The 15,773-nt window shown below is 40.8% G+C and overlaps 1 protein-coding gene across 2 annotated transcripts in view; it reads right to left on the reverse strand.

Moving 5' to 3' along the window:
- LOC126184709 (ribitol-5-phosphate xylosyltransferase 1-like) overlaps window positions 1-15,773 on the reverse strand; it is a 41,458-nt gene that overhangs the window by 25,339 nt on the left and 346 nt on the right. For both annotated transcript variants that reach the window (XM_049927230.1, XM_049927229.1), the window contains exon 2: window positions 11,481-12,024. In XM_049927230.1, the coding sequence (XP_049783187.1) occupies window positions 11,481-12,024 (544 nt within the window). The remainder of the gene's footprint in view (window positions 1-11,480; window positions 12,025-15,773) is intronic.

Here is a 15,773-nt window from a genome sequence, read left to right on the forward strand (position 1 = left end):
GGCACACGGGGGGAGGGGTTTATTAATAATTGGGAGCTCCACTGTCAGGTGGGTGATGGAGCCCCTTAGGGAAATGGCGGAAAGGTGGGGGAAGGAGGCCAGTGTTCACTCTGTCTGCTTGCCGGGAGATCTCATCTGAGATGTGCACGTGACCCTGCCGGCAGCGATAGAGAGCACTGGATGCACCCGACTGCAAATTGTTGCTCATGTCAGCACAAATGACTCCTGCCATCTGGGTTCAGAGGTCATCCTCAGTTCACACAGGCAGTTGGTGGAGTTGGTGAAGTTGGAAAACCTCGGTCGCGGGGTGGAATCTAAGCTAACTATTTGTAGTGTCATTCCCAGAACCAATCGCAGTCCTCTGGTTTGGAGCCGAGTGGAAGGCTTAAACCAGAGGCTCAGATGATTCTGCGGAGATCAGGGGGTGCAAATTTCTCGACCTCCGCTATCGGGTGGAGAAATGTAGAGTCCCCCTGAATAGGTCAGGCATGCACTACACACAGGAAGCAGTTACAAGGCTAGTGAAGTACATGTTGAGTGCACATGTGGGTTTTTTAGATTAGAGAATTCCCTCCCTAGGCCCGACAAGACGCCTCCTGAAACACAACAAGGTAGCAGTAGGCAAAACGCAACAGGGAATGACAATATTAATGTGGTAATAGTAAAATTCAGGAGCGTCTATAGAAAGGTTCCAGAACTGCTCTCATTAATAGTCACAATGCCCACATAGTACTAGGGACGGAAAGTTGGCTGAAACCAGATGTAAACAGTAATGAAATTCTAAACTCAGATTGGAATGTATACCACAGAGACAGGCTGGACAGTGAAAGAGGAGATGCGTTTACAGCAATAAAAAGTGAAATAGTATCAAAGGAAATTGACGGAGATCCGAAATGTGAAATGATTTGGGTGAAGGTCACGGTTAAAGCAGGCTCAAACATGGTAATTGGATGTCTCTACAGGCCCCCTGGCTCAGCAGCTGTTGTGGCAGTACACCTGAAGGAAAATTTGGAAAATATTTCGAGTAGATTTCCCGACCATGTTATAGTTTTGGGTGGAGATTTTAATTTACCAGATATAGACTGGGAGACTCAAATGTTTACAATGGGTGGCAGGGACAAAGAATCCAGTGAAATTTTTTTTAAGTGCATTATAAGTTAAACAGAGAACCAACTCGTGGCAATAACATATTAGACCTTCTGGTGACAAACAGACTCGAACTATTTGAAACAGTTAACGCAGAACATGGAATCAGCGATCATAAAGCAGTTACAGCATTGGTGATTTCAGCCGTAAATAGAAATATTAAAAAAAAAGGTAGGAAGATTTTTCTGTTTAGCAAAAGTGACAAAAAGCAGATTTCAGAGTACTTGATGGCTCAACACAAAAGTTTTATCTCAAGTACAGATAGTGTTGAGGATCAGTGGACAAAGTTCAAAACCATCTTACAATATGTATTAGATGAATATGTGCCAAGCAAGATCATAAAAGATGGAAAAGAACCACCGTGGTACAACAACTGAGTTAGAAAACTGCTACAGAAGCAAAGGGAACTTCACAGCAAGCATAAACATAGCCAAAGCCTTGCAGACAAGCAAAAATTACACGAAGCGAAATGTAGCGTGAGGAGGGCTATGCGAGAGGCATTCAGCGGATTCGAAAGTAAAGTTCTATGTACTGACTTGGAAAAAAATCCTAAGAAATTTTGGTCTTATGTCGAAGTGGTAGGTGGATCAAAACAAAATGTCCAGACACTCTGTGACCAAAATGGTGATGAAAAAGAGGATGACAGACTAAAGGTCGAAATACTAAATGTCATTTTCCAAAGCTGTTTCACAGAGGAAGACTGCACTGTAGTTCCTTCTCTACATTGGCGCACAGATGACAAAATGGTAGGTATCGAAATAGATGACAGAGAGATAGAAAAACAATTAAAATCACTCAAAAGAGGAAGCCGCTGGACCTGATGGGATACCAGTTGAATTTTACACAAAGTACACAAAGGAACTTGCCCCCCCTTCTTGCAGCGATGTACCATAGGTCTCTAGAGGAGCTTAGCGTTCCAAAATAATGGAAAAGGGCACAGGTCATCCCCGTTTTCCAGAAGGGATGTCAAACAGATGTGCAGAACTACAGACATATATTTCTAACGTCGATCAGCTGTAGAATTTTGGAACATGTATTACGTTCGAGTATAATGACTTTTCTGGAGGCTAAAAATCTACGCTGTAGGGTTTCGAAAAAGACGATCGTGTGAAACCCAGCTCGCGCTATTCGTCCACTAGACTCAGAGGGCCAAAGACACAGGTTGCGAGGTAGATGCCATTGTTATAGCGTTTGTTATAGTTCCCCACAGTCATTTAATGAACAAAGTAAGAGCATATGGACTATCGGACCAATTGTGTGATTGGATTGAAGAGTTCTTAGATAACAGAACATAGCATGTCATCCTCAATGAAGAGAAGTCTTGCGAAGTAAGAGTGATTTCAGGAGTGCCGCAGGGGAGTGAGGGGAGTGTCGTAGAACCATTGCTAAGTGTTGTGTACATAGTTCTGCGTAGTCAGCGCATACACAACTTTCCCACTAGAGCGCGTCCCACTAAGCACAACAGCGCAGGTGCAGCGCTCGTCCGTCTCCGCTCTAAGAGATGGCGCTGCCATAAAGACGGATCAAATTCTGCTTCCGCCGATCCGCGTATTAATATGTAACGCAGCCAATGAGATTGCTGCTAACGTAGAACCTTTTCTCCTCGCAGATCACACTCGCACAGTGATACATGAATGCACAAGGTATTATAACGAGTGTACAGACCTCCAATTAGTCAGTCTGCATTAGTCTATAGGCAAGTTTCAGTCTGCGCCTAATAAGATTACCATATTCCTGTACATAGCCATGAAGATAAATGTATAGACACTTTTGTCAAGTATCAGAGATATGTGAGAATAAGATTAACGTACCAAGACCAAAGGAACTTCAGATTGTCAATTGTAAATAGCATCCAGAACCAAGTTAATTTATTTTTATGCTTGTTATTATTTTAATAAATGTGTGTGAAAATTAATCAAGTTCTGTTTAAAGTTGGTCACCGTCAATCTGCTACTCTAAGAGTGCAAGTGGCATTTCTATCGTCTGACCTAACGGCAGAAGATAAACACACCACGATAAGACCACGAGACATACTGCTGACACTCGCCTACTTCGCTAGAGCGACCAGTCAAATAATCTGATGGTGTGTGTACCAAAGGTCTTACAGTACGCACACCACACTAACCTTGTGGATGACATTGGAAGTTCACCGAGGCTTTTTGCGGATGATGCTGTAGTATATTGAGAGGTTGTAACAATGGAAAACTGTACTGAAATGCAGGAGGATCTGCAACAAATTGACGCATGGTGCAGGGAATGACAATTGATCTCAATATAGACAAGTGTAATGTGCTGTGAATACACAGAAAGAAAGATCCTCTATCATTTAGCTACAATATAGCAGGTCAGGATCTGGAAGCAGTTAATTCCATAAATTATCTGCGAGTAGACATTAGCAGTGATTTAAAATGGAATGACCACATAAAATTAATTGTCGGTAAAGCAGATGCCAGACAGAGATTCATTGGAAGAATCCTAAGGAAATGCAATCTGAAAACAAAGGAAGTAGGTTACAGTACTCTTGTTCACCCACTGCTTGAATACTGCTCACCGGTGTGGGACCCGTACCAGATAGGGTTGATAGAAGAGATAGAGAAGATCCAATGGAGAGCACCGTGCTTCGTTACAGGAGTATATAGCAATCACGAAAACATTACGGAGATGATAGATAAACTCCACTGGAAGACTCTGCAAGAGAGACACTCAACAGCTTGATATGGGCTTTTGTTGAAGTTTCGAGAACATACCTTCACTGAGGAGTCAAGCAGTATATTGCTCCCTCCTAGGTGTATCTCACGAAGAGACCATGAGGATAAAATCAGAGAGATTAGAGCCCACACAGAGGCATATCAACAATCTTTCTTTCCATAAACAATACGAGACTGGAATAGAAGGGAGAACTGATAGAGGTACTCAAGGTACCCTCCGCCACACACCGTCAGGTGGCTTGCAGAGTATGGATGTAGATGTAGGTATAATGCATACAGTCCCATTTATCATCCATTCCTTCTGCTAACAGTAATTCTCTGGAAAATCTCTAAATCTTCAAGCTAACCTAACAAATGTGGAACACTAATTCACCAATCATTTCGAATCTCATTGACAGCTAACTTTAGGTGATTAGGGGAAAACTGATCCATCAGATCCCAGTTTCAAAGCAAATACCCTTAGTCCACTGGATTAGTGGAAATCCCAGACGGCACCATCTCTTGCATTGCTAATGTCTCCAAGTCACATCTGTCTATCAGATCCAACTTTCAAAAAAAAAAAAAAAAAAAAAACACTAGCCTCTACTGGCTCAAAAATTGTACATTACAGTCTGTATATTATGAACAGTTGACAAAAATCACTATTGGTATGAACAGCTCTGTAACCCATGGTCTTTGCGTAATGTTAATACAGTCACCTTACTGCTGTATCAACGCTTCACACCTGTAGTGTCGGCAACCACTATCACATTAGTTCTTCGAAGATGCCTAACAAACAGGGGACAATTTTCCAGAAGTTAGATGGCCATGCTCTGACCATCCACAAGGTTAAGTGACACTACAGACTGCATGGAGCTATTCTCTTCTGCAAGGCCAGCTATATCCTAGTGACGAGTAGTATGTAAGGCAGTGGTCAATCCAGACAAGGCTCATTCACTCCAACTGAGTTTCCTGGGCCAGGCGCCATTTCTGCAAGGATTCCATCAACCAGGAGTCTCACTCAAGAGCCACCCCCATGATGTTGCTCCCATTCACATCTCACTTTGTGACCCCAGGAGTGGCCAGCAGTGGACTTAAAGAGTGTTCATGGCCTCCGTGACGAAGAAGATAGGGACGCTGTCATCGTGGCAGAATTGTGGACTGATAAATTTATTCCTGTTTAGCTTTCAAACAGCTAAATGCCAGATTTAAACAATTTTGCTCCCTACGGGACTTAAATTCTGTTAATTCTGTTTGTACTTTAACACTGAGCGTCATACAGAACTCCGATTTTCATAAAGTGTGTCTTCAATGAACTTAGGCTCAGTGACAATCTAACTTACCTTCATCTACCTGTAATATTACTGTTCTATTTCAAGAAGCGACTTATTTTATGTTTCCAATCAATGGAAAGTCCAGGGTGGATTAACAACAACAATATGAAAAGGATGGATTCCCAGCTTATAGAGGAGACACCACTATACATTTTAGCTTTCAGCTAAATATGGCCTTCTTCTAAGGTGCGCACCCCCCCCCCCCCCCTCCCAAACACACACACAGAACCACAGCTCACACACTGTTACTGGCTGCTGAAGCTGGACCGAGTCATAACTGTATAACTGTGCCTCATGGATGCAGCAATCAGGGGCTAAAGTTTAGATCAGGGTTAGCGGAGGTTAAAGCAATGATTAGCTACTGCTCATAGGTTGGTAACACGACAGTTTTGCATAGCCAATGGGATGATTCTTTGACATAACTAATGAGGGGCGAGAAGAGAGGGAATGTATTTCTAGCACCAAAATTGAGACCATCGTCTTGCTTCCTGTTTTTTGGTGTGTTGGTGAATTTTTAGAGAAAGTTTTGTGATCATGGCAGTGAGCACTATAAAGTGGATTCACGTTGCTGCATGTCTCATGGATTAGTTGCAGAGATATTAAAATGTATGGCTCTGAGCACTATGGGACTTAATATTAAAATGTATCAAACGTGGTCATGAAATAAGAACGCAATCGGGGTCTGTGTGAGCTCACTGAGTAAGTGGATCAATGTTTTTTAATTAAATCATGGGAGAAGAGAAGTGGGTCAATGTATGTTCATATTAACAAACATTATTGATGCACCTGCCTACTCTGATAATTTAATTAAAAAACATTGATCCACCAACCACCTCCAATGATTTAATTAAAAAAACATTGATTCACCCACCTTCTCCCAAGATCTAATGAAAAACATTGATTCACCTACCTCCTCCCATAATTTAATTAAAAAACATTGATGCACTTACTCATTGTGCTCACACAGATTGATTGCGTAGCAACATAGAGCAGAGAAATATTTCACTGTTTTTTTTAATATATCACGGGTTGCAACACTGTCCTTGGTTTGCAGATTCTGGCACAGTTTAAACAACAGTAACTCAAACAAGGAGCAATTAAATTTATAATCTCCATTTACAGCAATGTTTCTTCACCCTGTCTTCCAAAGTATTACATTGCCACACACCGTCTGCCTGTTGCTCTCTCACTGGTTGCATAACACAAACAGCTGACATACCTTCACTTGTTCCCATCATACTGCACACTAAATACTGACCATATTCCTGCAAAAAAACACGTAAGTATGCCACTGGCCCAATTCTAGAATTTTACCCAATATGGTGGTGGGGGTAAAGCAAGGCATAGGGTCGAGAGGAGGGGGGGGGGGGGGGGAGGGTACAGCAGGGTAGGGTGGGAGAAAGTGTAGTGCTGCTTGTGGGAGCATGCAGGGATATGGCGAGTGTAGGGAAGGGCTGTTAGGTGCCGATGGGACATTTGGGGGCTGGGGAGTGGAAAAGGAGAGGAGGAGGGAAGGGGAAAAGGACTCTTAGGGGTGTTGGAATAGAAACCTGTGTTATGCTGGAGGGGAAGCAGGGAAGAGGATAGGTAAGTGAACATGGACTAGCAAAAGATGAGGTCAGGAATTAGGGGATCGTAGAATATATCCGCCTCAACCTTCACTAGTCCCTGTCCTCCACACCTATTTCCTTCTCTGCTCCCACTCCAGCACAACACAGCCTTTCATTCCAGCACCAAATCCACTAACTAGTCCTTTTCCCCTTTTCCATCCCCTCCCCCCCCCCCCAAACCTCCCAACTGCACCCAGCAGCCATACCCTGTCCCCACAACATCCCTGCACACTTCAACAAGCAGCACTACACCTTCTCCCACCCCATCCCGTTATCTCCCCCCCCCCCACCACTTCCTCACCTCTTTACCCCCCCTTCTTAGAATTGCTGTCCCATTAGGTGCAATTATGACTCAGTCTGGCCACAGTGGAAAAAGACAGTGATCATATGTCTGTGTGTGTGTGTGTGTGTGTGTGTGTGTGTGTGTGTGTGTGTGCTTTCTACTTCAGAAGAAGGATTTTGGCTGAAAGCTAAATCGTATGCCAGTCTTTCCATCATGCCTGTCGGCAACTCAGAGTCTTCTCTATATGGTGAGTATAACTCCATCATTTGTATAATACTGTTATTTTAGGTTTTGTTTCAATCCACATCAGAGTAGACATGCTATTAAACTTTGATAAATAAACTTGTTCAATCATTGCTAATGGAATATTTTTTCTGCCACCATCGGAGGACATATCAGTTGGCAATGAGGTTTTGTGTTCACAGCTGGCTCACAGGTGTGCTCTGGTCCAGGTAGTCACTGCTTGCATGTGTTTTGCAGTTGACAGTATGCCCATTATAACATTGATGATAGTGGGATGGAACCAGTGGATCCATCTGCCCAGATGTTGATTCTACGCCAGCAGATAAAGCACACCCACAAATACCAGATCGAGTGCCTGGCCGTCATCTTCCATGTTGCCTTGGGAAATCTCCTCATGTCTCTCCAAGACTGGCTCCACGGTCAAGGGTTTCTGGTCTGAGCGTACCCTTGGATCAAGACCCAGCGTTCGAGAAAGATTCCAAAATGTGTTTCCACCTCAACATCGTTGCGGAAGAAGCTATGGCCAATTTCCTACTGGATGCCAAACTCATCGCACGCCACACCACAGAGGGCCCAACCCTCAGAGAGATCCTCTGCCTGGTGTGCCACAGCTGGCCATCAAAATGGCTGCACCTCGGTGGTCATCCCTGCAGCTTTCCAGCAGCACGTTTTGACTCTTCTCCATGTTGGGTGCTGGGGCTTGGTGCTCACTAAATGTCTGACCCACCACCATGTCTATTGGTGTGGCATAGACACTGCTGTTACTCAAATGGTATCCTCTTGCACCATGTGCCAGAGCATGTATGCCACCCCTCAAAGCCCTGTCTTCCCTTGACTAGACTATTGCAGTTCTTGGTCGAGGCTTCATTTGGATTTCATGGGACTTTCTTGGGCTACACTTGGCTCATTGCAATAGACACTGGCAGCAGGTTCCTATATGTTTCCCTAATGTCTGTCACATCAACTAGTCAAAATTATTCAAACCCATCTCACATTTTTTTCCATTAAAGGAGTTTCTGACACCATTGTCACAAACAATTGTCGCGAATTAGCATCTGCGGAATTCTCCACCTTCTGTGACAAAAATGGCTTTGCCCTCATTCACACAGCATCCTTTCACTCTGCCTCAAATGGACTAGTGGAACAATTTGTATATACTTTTAAAACCCAAAAGTCTAAACTTCACCATCGCCATCCTCTGGACAAAGCTCTCATCCTTTCTCTGACATCCTACAGGTCAATATCACAGGACAGCTTGGCTCCTGCTGAGAAACTTCTTATTGGTCCCAACTTTCTATCCTTCACTCCCCCTCCCAGTTCATAGCCCATTACTCGGAGGTCTAGCTGCCACCATTTTTCATTTAAGGATTCAATTTTGGCCCCTGTTCTTAGTAATGGATGCCTAACACTGGTTTCCGGCCATAATTTCCAAGTAACTAATCAGGCCCATGGCTGAGGCGACACTTAGGATGCCAAACTGTGCCACAAACATGGCAACGAATACCATGCCATGGTCCTTTTCCCAACACCGAGATCCTATCACTATCTTTTGTTCCAGAGACAGAGCCACCCGTTGTTTCCACCCTAGACACTACCATGTCATCTCAAACAGTGCTGGTGGCTAGCTCACGGCAGAGGTCTTCGACAGTTCCACATCGTCAGGACCCTCACCAATGGATGTAGACATCATCCCCCCCAATTGCCCCAGCAAGTGGTGGGAGTGGAGAGGGATACCTAACAAACAGGTGACAATTTTCTGAAAGATGGACAATCATGCTCCAGCCATCCTCCAGGAGGCAACTCAAGCTCCATTATGGGCCATGGGCCACACGGACATATTCTCTTCTGTAAGACACAATATCGAAAACAGACCCAGCTGTACCCTAGCACCAAGTGGTATTTAGCGCAAACCAGTTCGTTCTGAGTGAATTTTTTAGGCCAGGTGCTGGTTCTGCAAAGACTCCATCAATCAGAATTCTCATTCAACAGCTGCTTTCATTATATTGCTACGATTCACATCTGACTTCATGACCCTGGAAGCTGCCAGCTGTGGACTTACGGGTTTTCACAGCCTCCTTGTCGAATAAGACGAGGACTCTGTTCTTGTGACAGACTTTTGGACCTGTAAATTTATTCCCGTTTAACTTTCAAATGGCTACACACTGCACTTAAGACAATTTTTGTCTGTTAGGGACTTAAATTTTGTTCATTCAGTTTTTGTTTTAACAATGAGAATTCTACGGGACTTTGAGTTCTATAAAATGTGTTTAATGAAGTTAGGCTCAGTAAGAATCTAATCGGCCTTCATTCGCTAGAAGTATTATTGACCTGTTTCAAGACCTGTTTCAAGAAATGACTTTTTTTATGTTTTGTTTCAGTCCATGTCAGCGTAGACGTGCTATTAATCTTGGATAAATAAACTTGTTCAATCATTGCTAACTGGATATTTATCAAGCCACCTTCGGCAGACGTATCTCCTACAGGGGAGAAAAATCATATTTCTGAAAATATTTGCATAGTATTTCAAACAAAAGTTATGTCATCATGTATGTCGATTTAGAAAAAGCATATGACAGTGTAGACTGCGAATCCCTATTTGAAGTGTTTGCAGAATTTTGACTAGATCAAAAGACAACAAACATCATAAAAGAAACACTCATGGAGACCAAATCCAAAGTAAAATTTATGGGAGAATTGAGCACAGAATTTGAAATAGACACAGGAGTATGACAAGGGCTGTCCCCAGTTCTCTTCAATTGTGCTTTGAAAAAGTTGTTCGGGAATGGAGAAAAGCAGTTGCACCAGCACACAGACTGGGACCAAAACGTAAGGGCATAGAATTAGACTGTTTAGCATTTGATGTTGACATGGCACTAATCGCACAAGACATTACCGATGCACAGAAACAGCTGGAATTATAAGAGCAGGCAGCAAAAATAGAATTACAAATTTCATTTGAAAAAAAAAAAAAAAATAAAAGAAAAATATGACTGACATCAAAGATGCACATTCTGATCTCAAAATTGGTAATAACTACATCTCTCAAGTAAAAGAATTTAAATATTTAGGTGAATGGATTGCAGGAAATTGTAATGAAAAGAAATCTGTCAGATCAAGAGTCCAGAAAATAGAGATGGTGTTTCAGTTAACAATAAACGTTTACAACAAAGAGTGTCTCTCCTGGAACTGCAAAATAAGACACTACACAACAGTAATTAAACCCGAAGCTCTCTACACATCTGAGACACTAAATCTTCAACACAGAACACTAAAAGGGGAATTAATAAAAGTGAAAGAACTTAAAATGATGAGGAAAATCCTAGGACCAAGAAATAAAGATGGTGTGCACTATCCGAAACCCAATGCAGAAATATATAAAAATATCTCCAAAATAACGGACAAAATGTGCATGAGAACAATCCAATTCATGGGGCATTTAGAAACAATGGACTCAAACAGATTAATGCACAAAATCCATACATTTTTAAAGATCAAAAACTACAAGACTGAACTGGTACAAACAGATGGAAAAATACCTGAGAGAATTAGGGTCTCCAAATCTGCATGACAGGAATGAAATCAGAAAAATCACAAACACACTGGGTTTTGAGGAAGAAGAGAGAAAAACTAACCAATATATGTGGTCTGCCCAATGAAAACTAGCCCATTCGTTGCGTATGAAGGAATACTGGGTGAAGAGGAAGGCCAATAAATGTTGATTTCGAGTGGTCCTAAGCAATCCATCTGCGAAGAAGAAGAAAAAGAAGAAAGAAAAGAACTCCCTGAGATATGGAGGTGCCACTGATGTAACATTCTATCACTTCTCCATTACGCACAAAAAAATTGATTCCCTCCACATTAATTTTTCAGTTTGCAAAAAAGTTTTTCTTTCAAATCAATAATCAATTATTGTCATCATCTGAGAAACATAGGTTACCAATAAATCAAACAACAGCCATGTTCAACATCAAATGAAACACTTGTGAAAATATTAATCTCCCAACAGAGAGCAATAATTCTAATCTCTTGTACTTCTTAACTTGCACATTTTGCTTAAAAAATAAGTACATATAAGCACAGAACTGAAAGCAACTAGTAGTTGCAGCATTATTTGTATAGTTGGCTAATAATTATTAAATTTTATATTTGCATCAATAACTGTACTATAATTACTTACATCGCAACTCCAAGAGGCCACTGATAAAACTGGACATTATCAATCAGTGGTGAATCATACACTAGAAAGGCAACATCAATTCTTCCTCCTCTGGACTTCATATATGGAAGGAGCCAATCATTACTACAACCTTCATCTCCTAATAACACAACGGCAATGTGGGTCAGTTTTTTGTAAAGAGGAACATAATCTAACCACTGCTTTGCAACGTTAATTTTCTCTTCTGAGCGACCATTTAACACTAGCACAAGTTTTTCCACATCACTAGGCACTGTAGTTTGTATAAGACCTGGTCCATATCGATACGTAAAGTTGATGCCATGCAGTATTTTGAAACCTGTCTCAACTAAACCACCTTCTCCATTTTCAACTTTTCCATCCAAAATATGATGCCACAGATATTTCGCTATAGCAGCTTTTCCCCAAATTTCCACGTTACTTCTTTTATCTGTTGTCTCACTGTTCAAATTGATTTTCAAGTACTCTGTTTTGGAGATATGAGTATTCATGCCAGGATAATGCAATTGGGAAATGCCATCACTTTCTGAAAAATGAACATCATACTTTAAAACAGTATTATTATTATTATTATTAGTAGTAGTAGTAGTAAATCAAAAGTGTACAAAATCATCACTGAATTACTACCATCTTGCCAAGCTGTAATTCCAACCACTAGCCACCATATGTCCACGGAAAATAATAATAAACATGTTCATTATGCTTGACTACAGCTAGTTATATTACACTGCACAGGAGCCATATTAATATACGCAAAGCTTAAAATGTGGAGTCTGAGTTATCAGTAAGCAGATTCGTGTGCTCCTAGTACTTATACAGGACCATATGGAGGGTAAGATTAATTTCTTATCTTTCAGTTTCTAACCCCTCATAAGTGGTGCAATGAGCAACTATCGGATACATATCGACTTGTTTCGAACAATTTCATATTACCCACTTTGCTGTCAACAAATGGGCCAAATCATCTGAGATTTTGACCAGAGTGTGATCACAGTTCAAGAGTGTTGTTTAGTCTATTATGTATTTGATTGGTCCAAAAAATGTACCAGTAATCATGTTGCTTAAGGAAATGAACATGCAGAATTTAAATGATAGGCTTGAATAATTGTTGTGAGTACTTGGGCCATTCTTTGTGAATGTTTTGGGCACTGTCATATGTCTGGAAGGTTGATTGTTTATATCCTCAGAAAGAAAAACAGGAAATACATATGATAGCAGTTGCCATTTATTTTGCAGCAACATGAGAGGTTTTTGTTAATAAAATTGCAACCTGCTCCACAAAATGTCACCCTTACTGCAACCCAGGGAACAAGACGACACATGCAGAATGAAGGGTAAGTAGGATAGAAATCAAAATCCAAACTCGACTGTCAGCAAGCAAAGATTTTGCAACTGTGTACCGGGTTTCAGAAACTGCACTGTTCCTAACTTCCTTCTTGACAGAAATACGATAACTGCAGTATACTACTCCATGTTGCTGGGTGACATGAATAACACTCAGCAAAATAAATAATGCTGGTGACGCATTCACAAACCTTTGTTTTTTTGTAACAATGTAAAGCCACATACTGCACTCAAAACTCATCTTTACAATTTCCTAGCACACCAGAAGTGTGTGCTGGGCAGGAGATCAAATCAGGCTGCCTGTCATGGTCATGATCATGTTACTCACTGAGTTATCATCACAACTCATTTTCAGAGCTTAAATTCTAGCAGTACTTCTCTCCCAGTTTCCAAATATCACAGAAGTGTAAGTTGCTGAACTACTATTCACAGAAGAAGCAGTATCACAAAGAACAGGCTTAGCTACAGCCTGTGTGTCATTTCCAAAATAAATATTTCACTCTAAAGTAGAATGTGTGCTGTTTTGCAACTGGACTGTTGGAGTTCCCATTCTCCTCACATACGTATCTGGCAGAAGACATGCATTTTTCTTCAATAAAAATATGTAGCCAATTACTGGGAAGTTGCTACAATAGTGCAAATCATTATACTCTTGCCACAATGCAATGTCTCCAACAACAGGGGTCCAGAGAACAACTACAAAGAAAAGTTCATTTTCTGCACTAAGAAGAGTTCAATGGAAGTGTCCACCCATCTGTTTTGATCCAGGATGTAATAATGTTGTGGAGTGACATTACTATGGCACTGTGCTTTTGAGTTGGTTGTGTTTGTAGATGTGATGTTGTTGTATTTGATGGTGTCCTCTGGTGGTGGATGTGCTGAGTATAACAAGTGGTATTGGGTTCATTTGAGTTTTGGTTGTCATTGTGCTAACACAGTTCATAGTTTAGGTAGTTGGTGCAGTAATGTGGGTTGTGGAAGTGTATTCAGGGAGTTACTAAGGCTTTTTTTCTGTTTATGTGTTTGGCGTGATTGTTAGGTCTGATTAGTTCGGTATTTGTTGTGCAGAAAGTACAGGTGGTACTACCGGAGGCTTCTGTCAGTAATTTTTGTTTTGGCTTTATTCTAAAGTAATATGATATGGGGTATTTGGGTTGTTGGGGTTTTGGCTCCACTTTTTGGAGTTGTAGGTGTTGGTTTTTTTATATCAACAGCTGCAATTGAGGTCAAGGGAAATGTCTAATTCCACCTTTCAGAGATGTAAGTATTGGTTTTTTGGTATCAATAGCTATAGATCAAGGGAGATGTCCAATTCCTGTGGTTTTGTTGGTGTAGCGGAATGTTGTGATTTAAATTTTTTTTATATTATTTGTTTTAGGATGTTGCAGTGTATTTTTGTTATTGTTATGTTTTTAGCTTGTCCCTGCTCTTAACCCCCAATTTTCCACAGCTGTCCCATTAGTTTCATTTTATTTTTGTAGCGAAACATTATTGTGTCATTTTTATTTTTGTTCATGTTTGGTGGTGTGTGTATGTAGTGACATCATTATCACCATATTGTATTCACTGGAACTAGCTGTTTCCGTCATATTGGTGACATCATGGGTCAAAGCAAACGGGTGGAATCCGGCACTTCTGTAATGCCCTAAAAGGTGTGCTGTACCCTGCACTTAGAAAACATACATCCTCTGGTTGTATGAAGTTCTCAGTTAGTCAACTTGTGGGACATTGGCTCTATGACCACTCAAATGTTCAATGGCGGAGATTACTTAAAAAATTCAAACACTCTTCAAGAGAAACATGAGCACGAAATTAGATACAGAAAAGTGTAGTGTTAAATGGAGTGCTGATAGAGAAAGCAATCACTTGCATTTGCTGCTGGTGTGGAATAAGAAACATTTCCCTGTTAGATACCTCAACCTAGCATTGGATAAATTCATGTGCAGTATCGTTGCATTTGTTCAGCTACAAGGATGGTAACAAAGAGGAAAAGCTTTACCCCATATTGCAATATTCCTATCTACCATTATAGTCAGCATCATCTGATTTGCTCCTTTTATTTTGGTCCTATCCTATAGCTTTGTCCTACATTACGATAGCTCCATTATTGATACTGAGAGTAAGGGCATATTCCTTTCATGCAGAAGTTGTTCTCTGATTATTAAGACTTACAAGTTGATTACATCATTATCTATCCTCAATGCTTTCAGTGTGACAGCAGGGGTGTTCGTTTCCGCATACAAGCATAAGAGTTCCATGTTTATTTCTAGAATTTTAACTGAGTAAATTTAGTAACACTTAAAACACTAATTCACCAAAATGCAGAAGTGTTCAGTTTTCAACAGGCACACACAAAGATGAAGACCTTGCTTATTGACGACTCAAATCTTTGTATCAAACTATGTATAACACGACCTGCCTGCTTGATGTGTAAGGAAAGTGTAAATAATGCACGTCATTTGCAAAAAGTCTGCTTTATTTTCACAATTAATTAACAAACTGCATCGGTAGCCTAATCTAGAACGTTCACTTTGTCATTTACAATCACATGTCTGGAGTCTCTCAATGTTTCTGTTCTCGTCTAAAGAGTTGTGCTCACTATTTGGCATTAACGCGTGAATTTCCAATGGTATTATTAATCCTTCCTACATATCTACTAATTTTCATCACTAATGATATTAAGGATGTTAAGCTGCAGAAGTAGTACGAAATGAAAGGTATGTCAGGAATATGGCATGTTCTGAGGCTCAAAGGAAACTGTACAATCTTGAACCATTAACATCATGCATCAGGTTGAACAAAGATACCCTTCCTCAATCCGTATTACCAGTTTCTCTATCCATGACGTATCCGTTGATCAATAATACTTCACAAGATTGATATAAACAAACTTTCAAGTCACAAGAGCCGATTAAACTAAATTATTATCTA

This window comes from Schistocerca cancellata, chromosome 4 (assembly GCF_023864275.1).
Source record: "Schistocerca cancellata isolate TAMUIC-IGC-003103 chromosome 4, iqSchCanc2.1, whole genome shotgun sequence".
In the NCBI taxonomy this organism is placed as follows: Eukaryota; Metazoa; Arthropoda; class Insecta; order Orthoptera; family Acrididae; genus Schistocerca; species Schistocerca cancellata.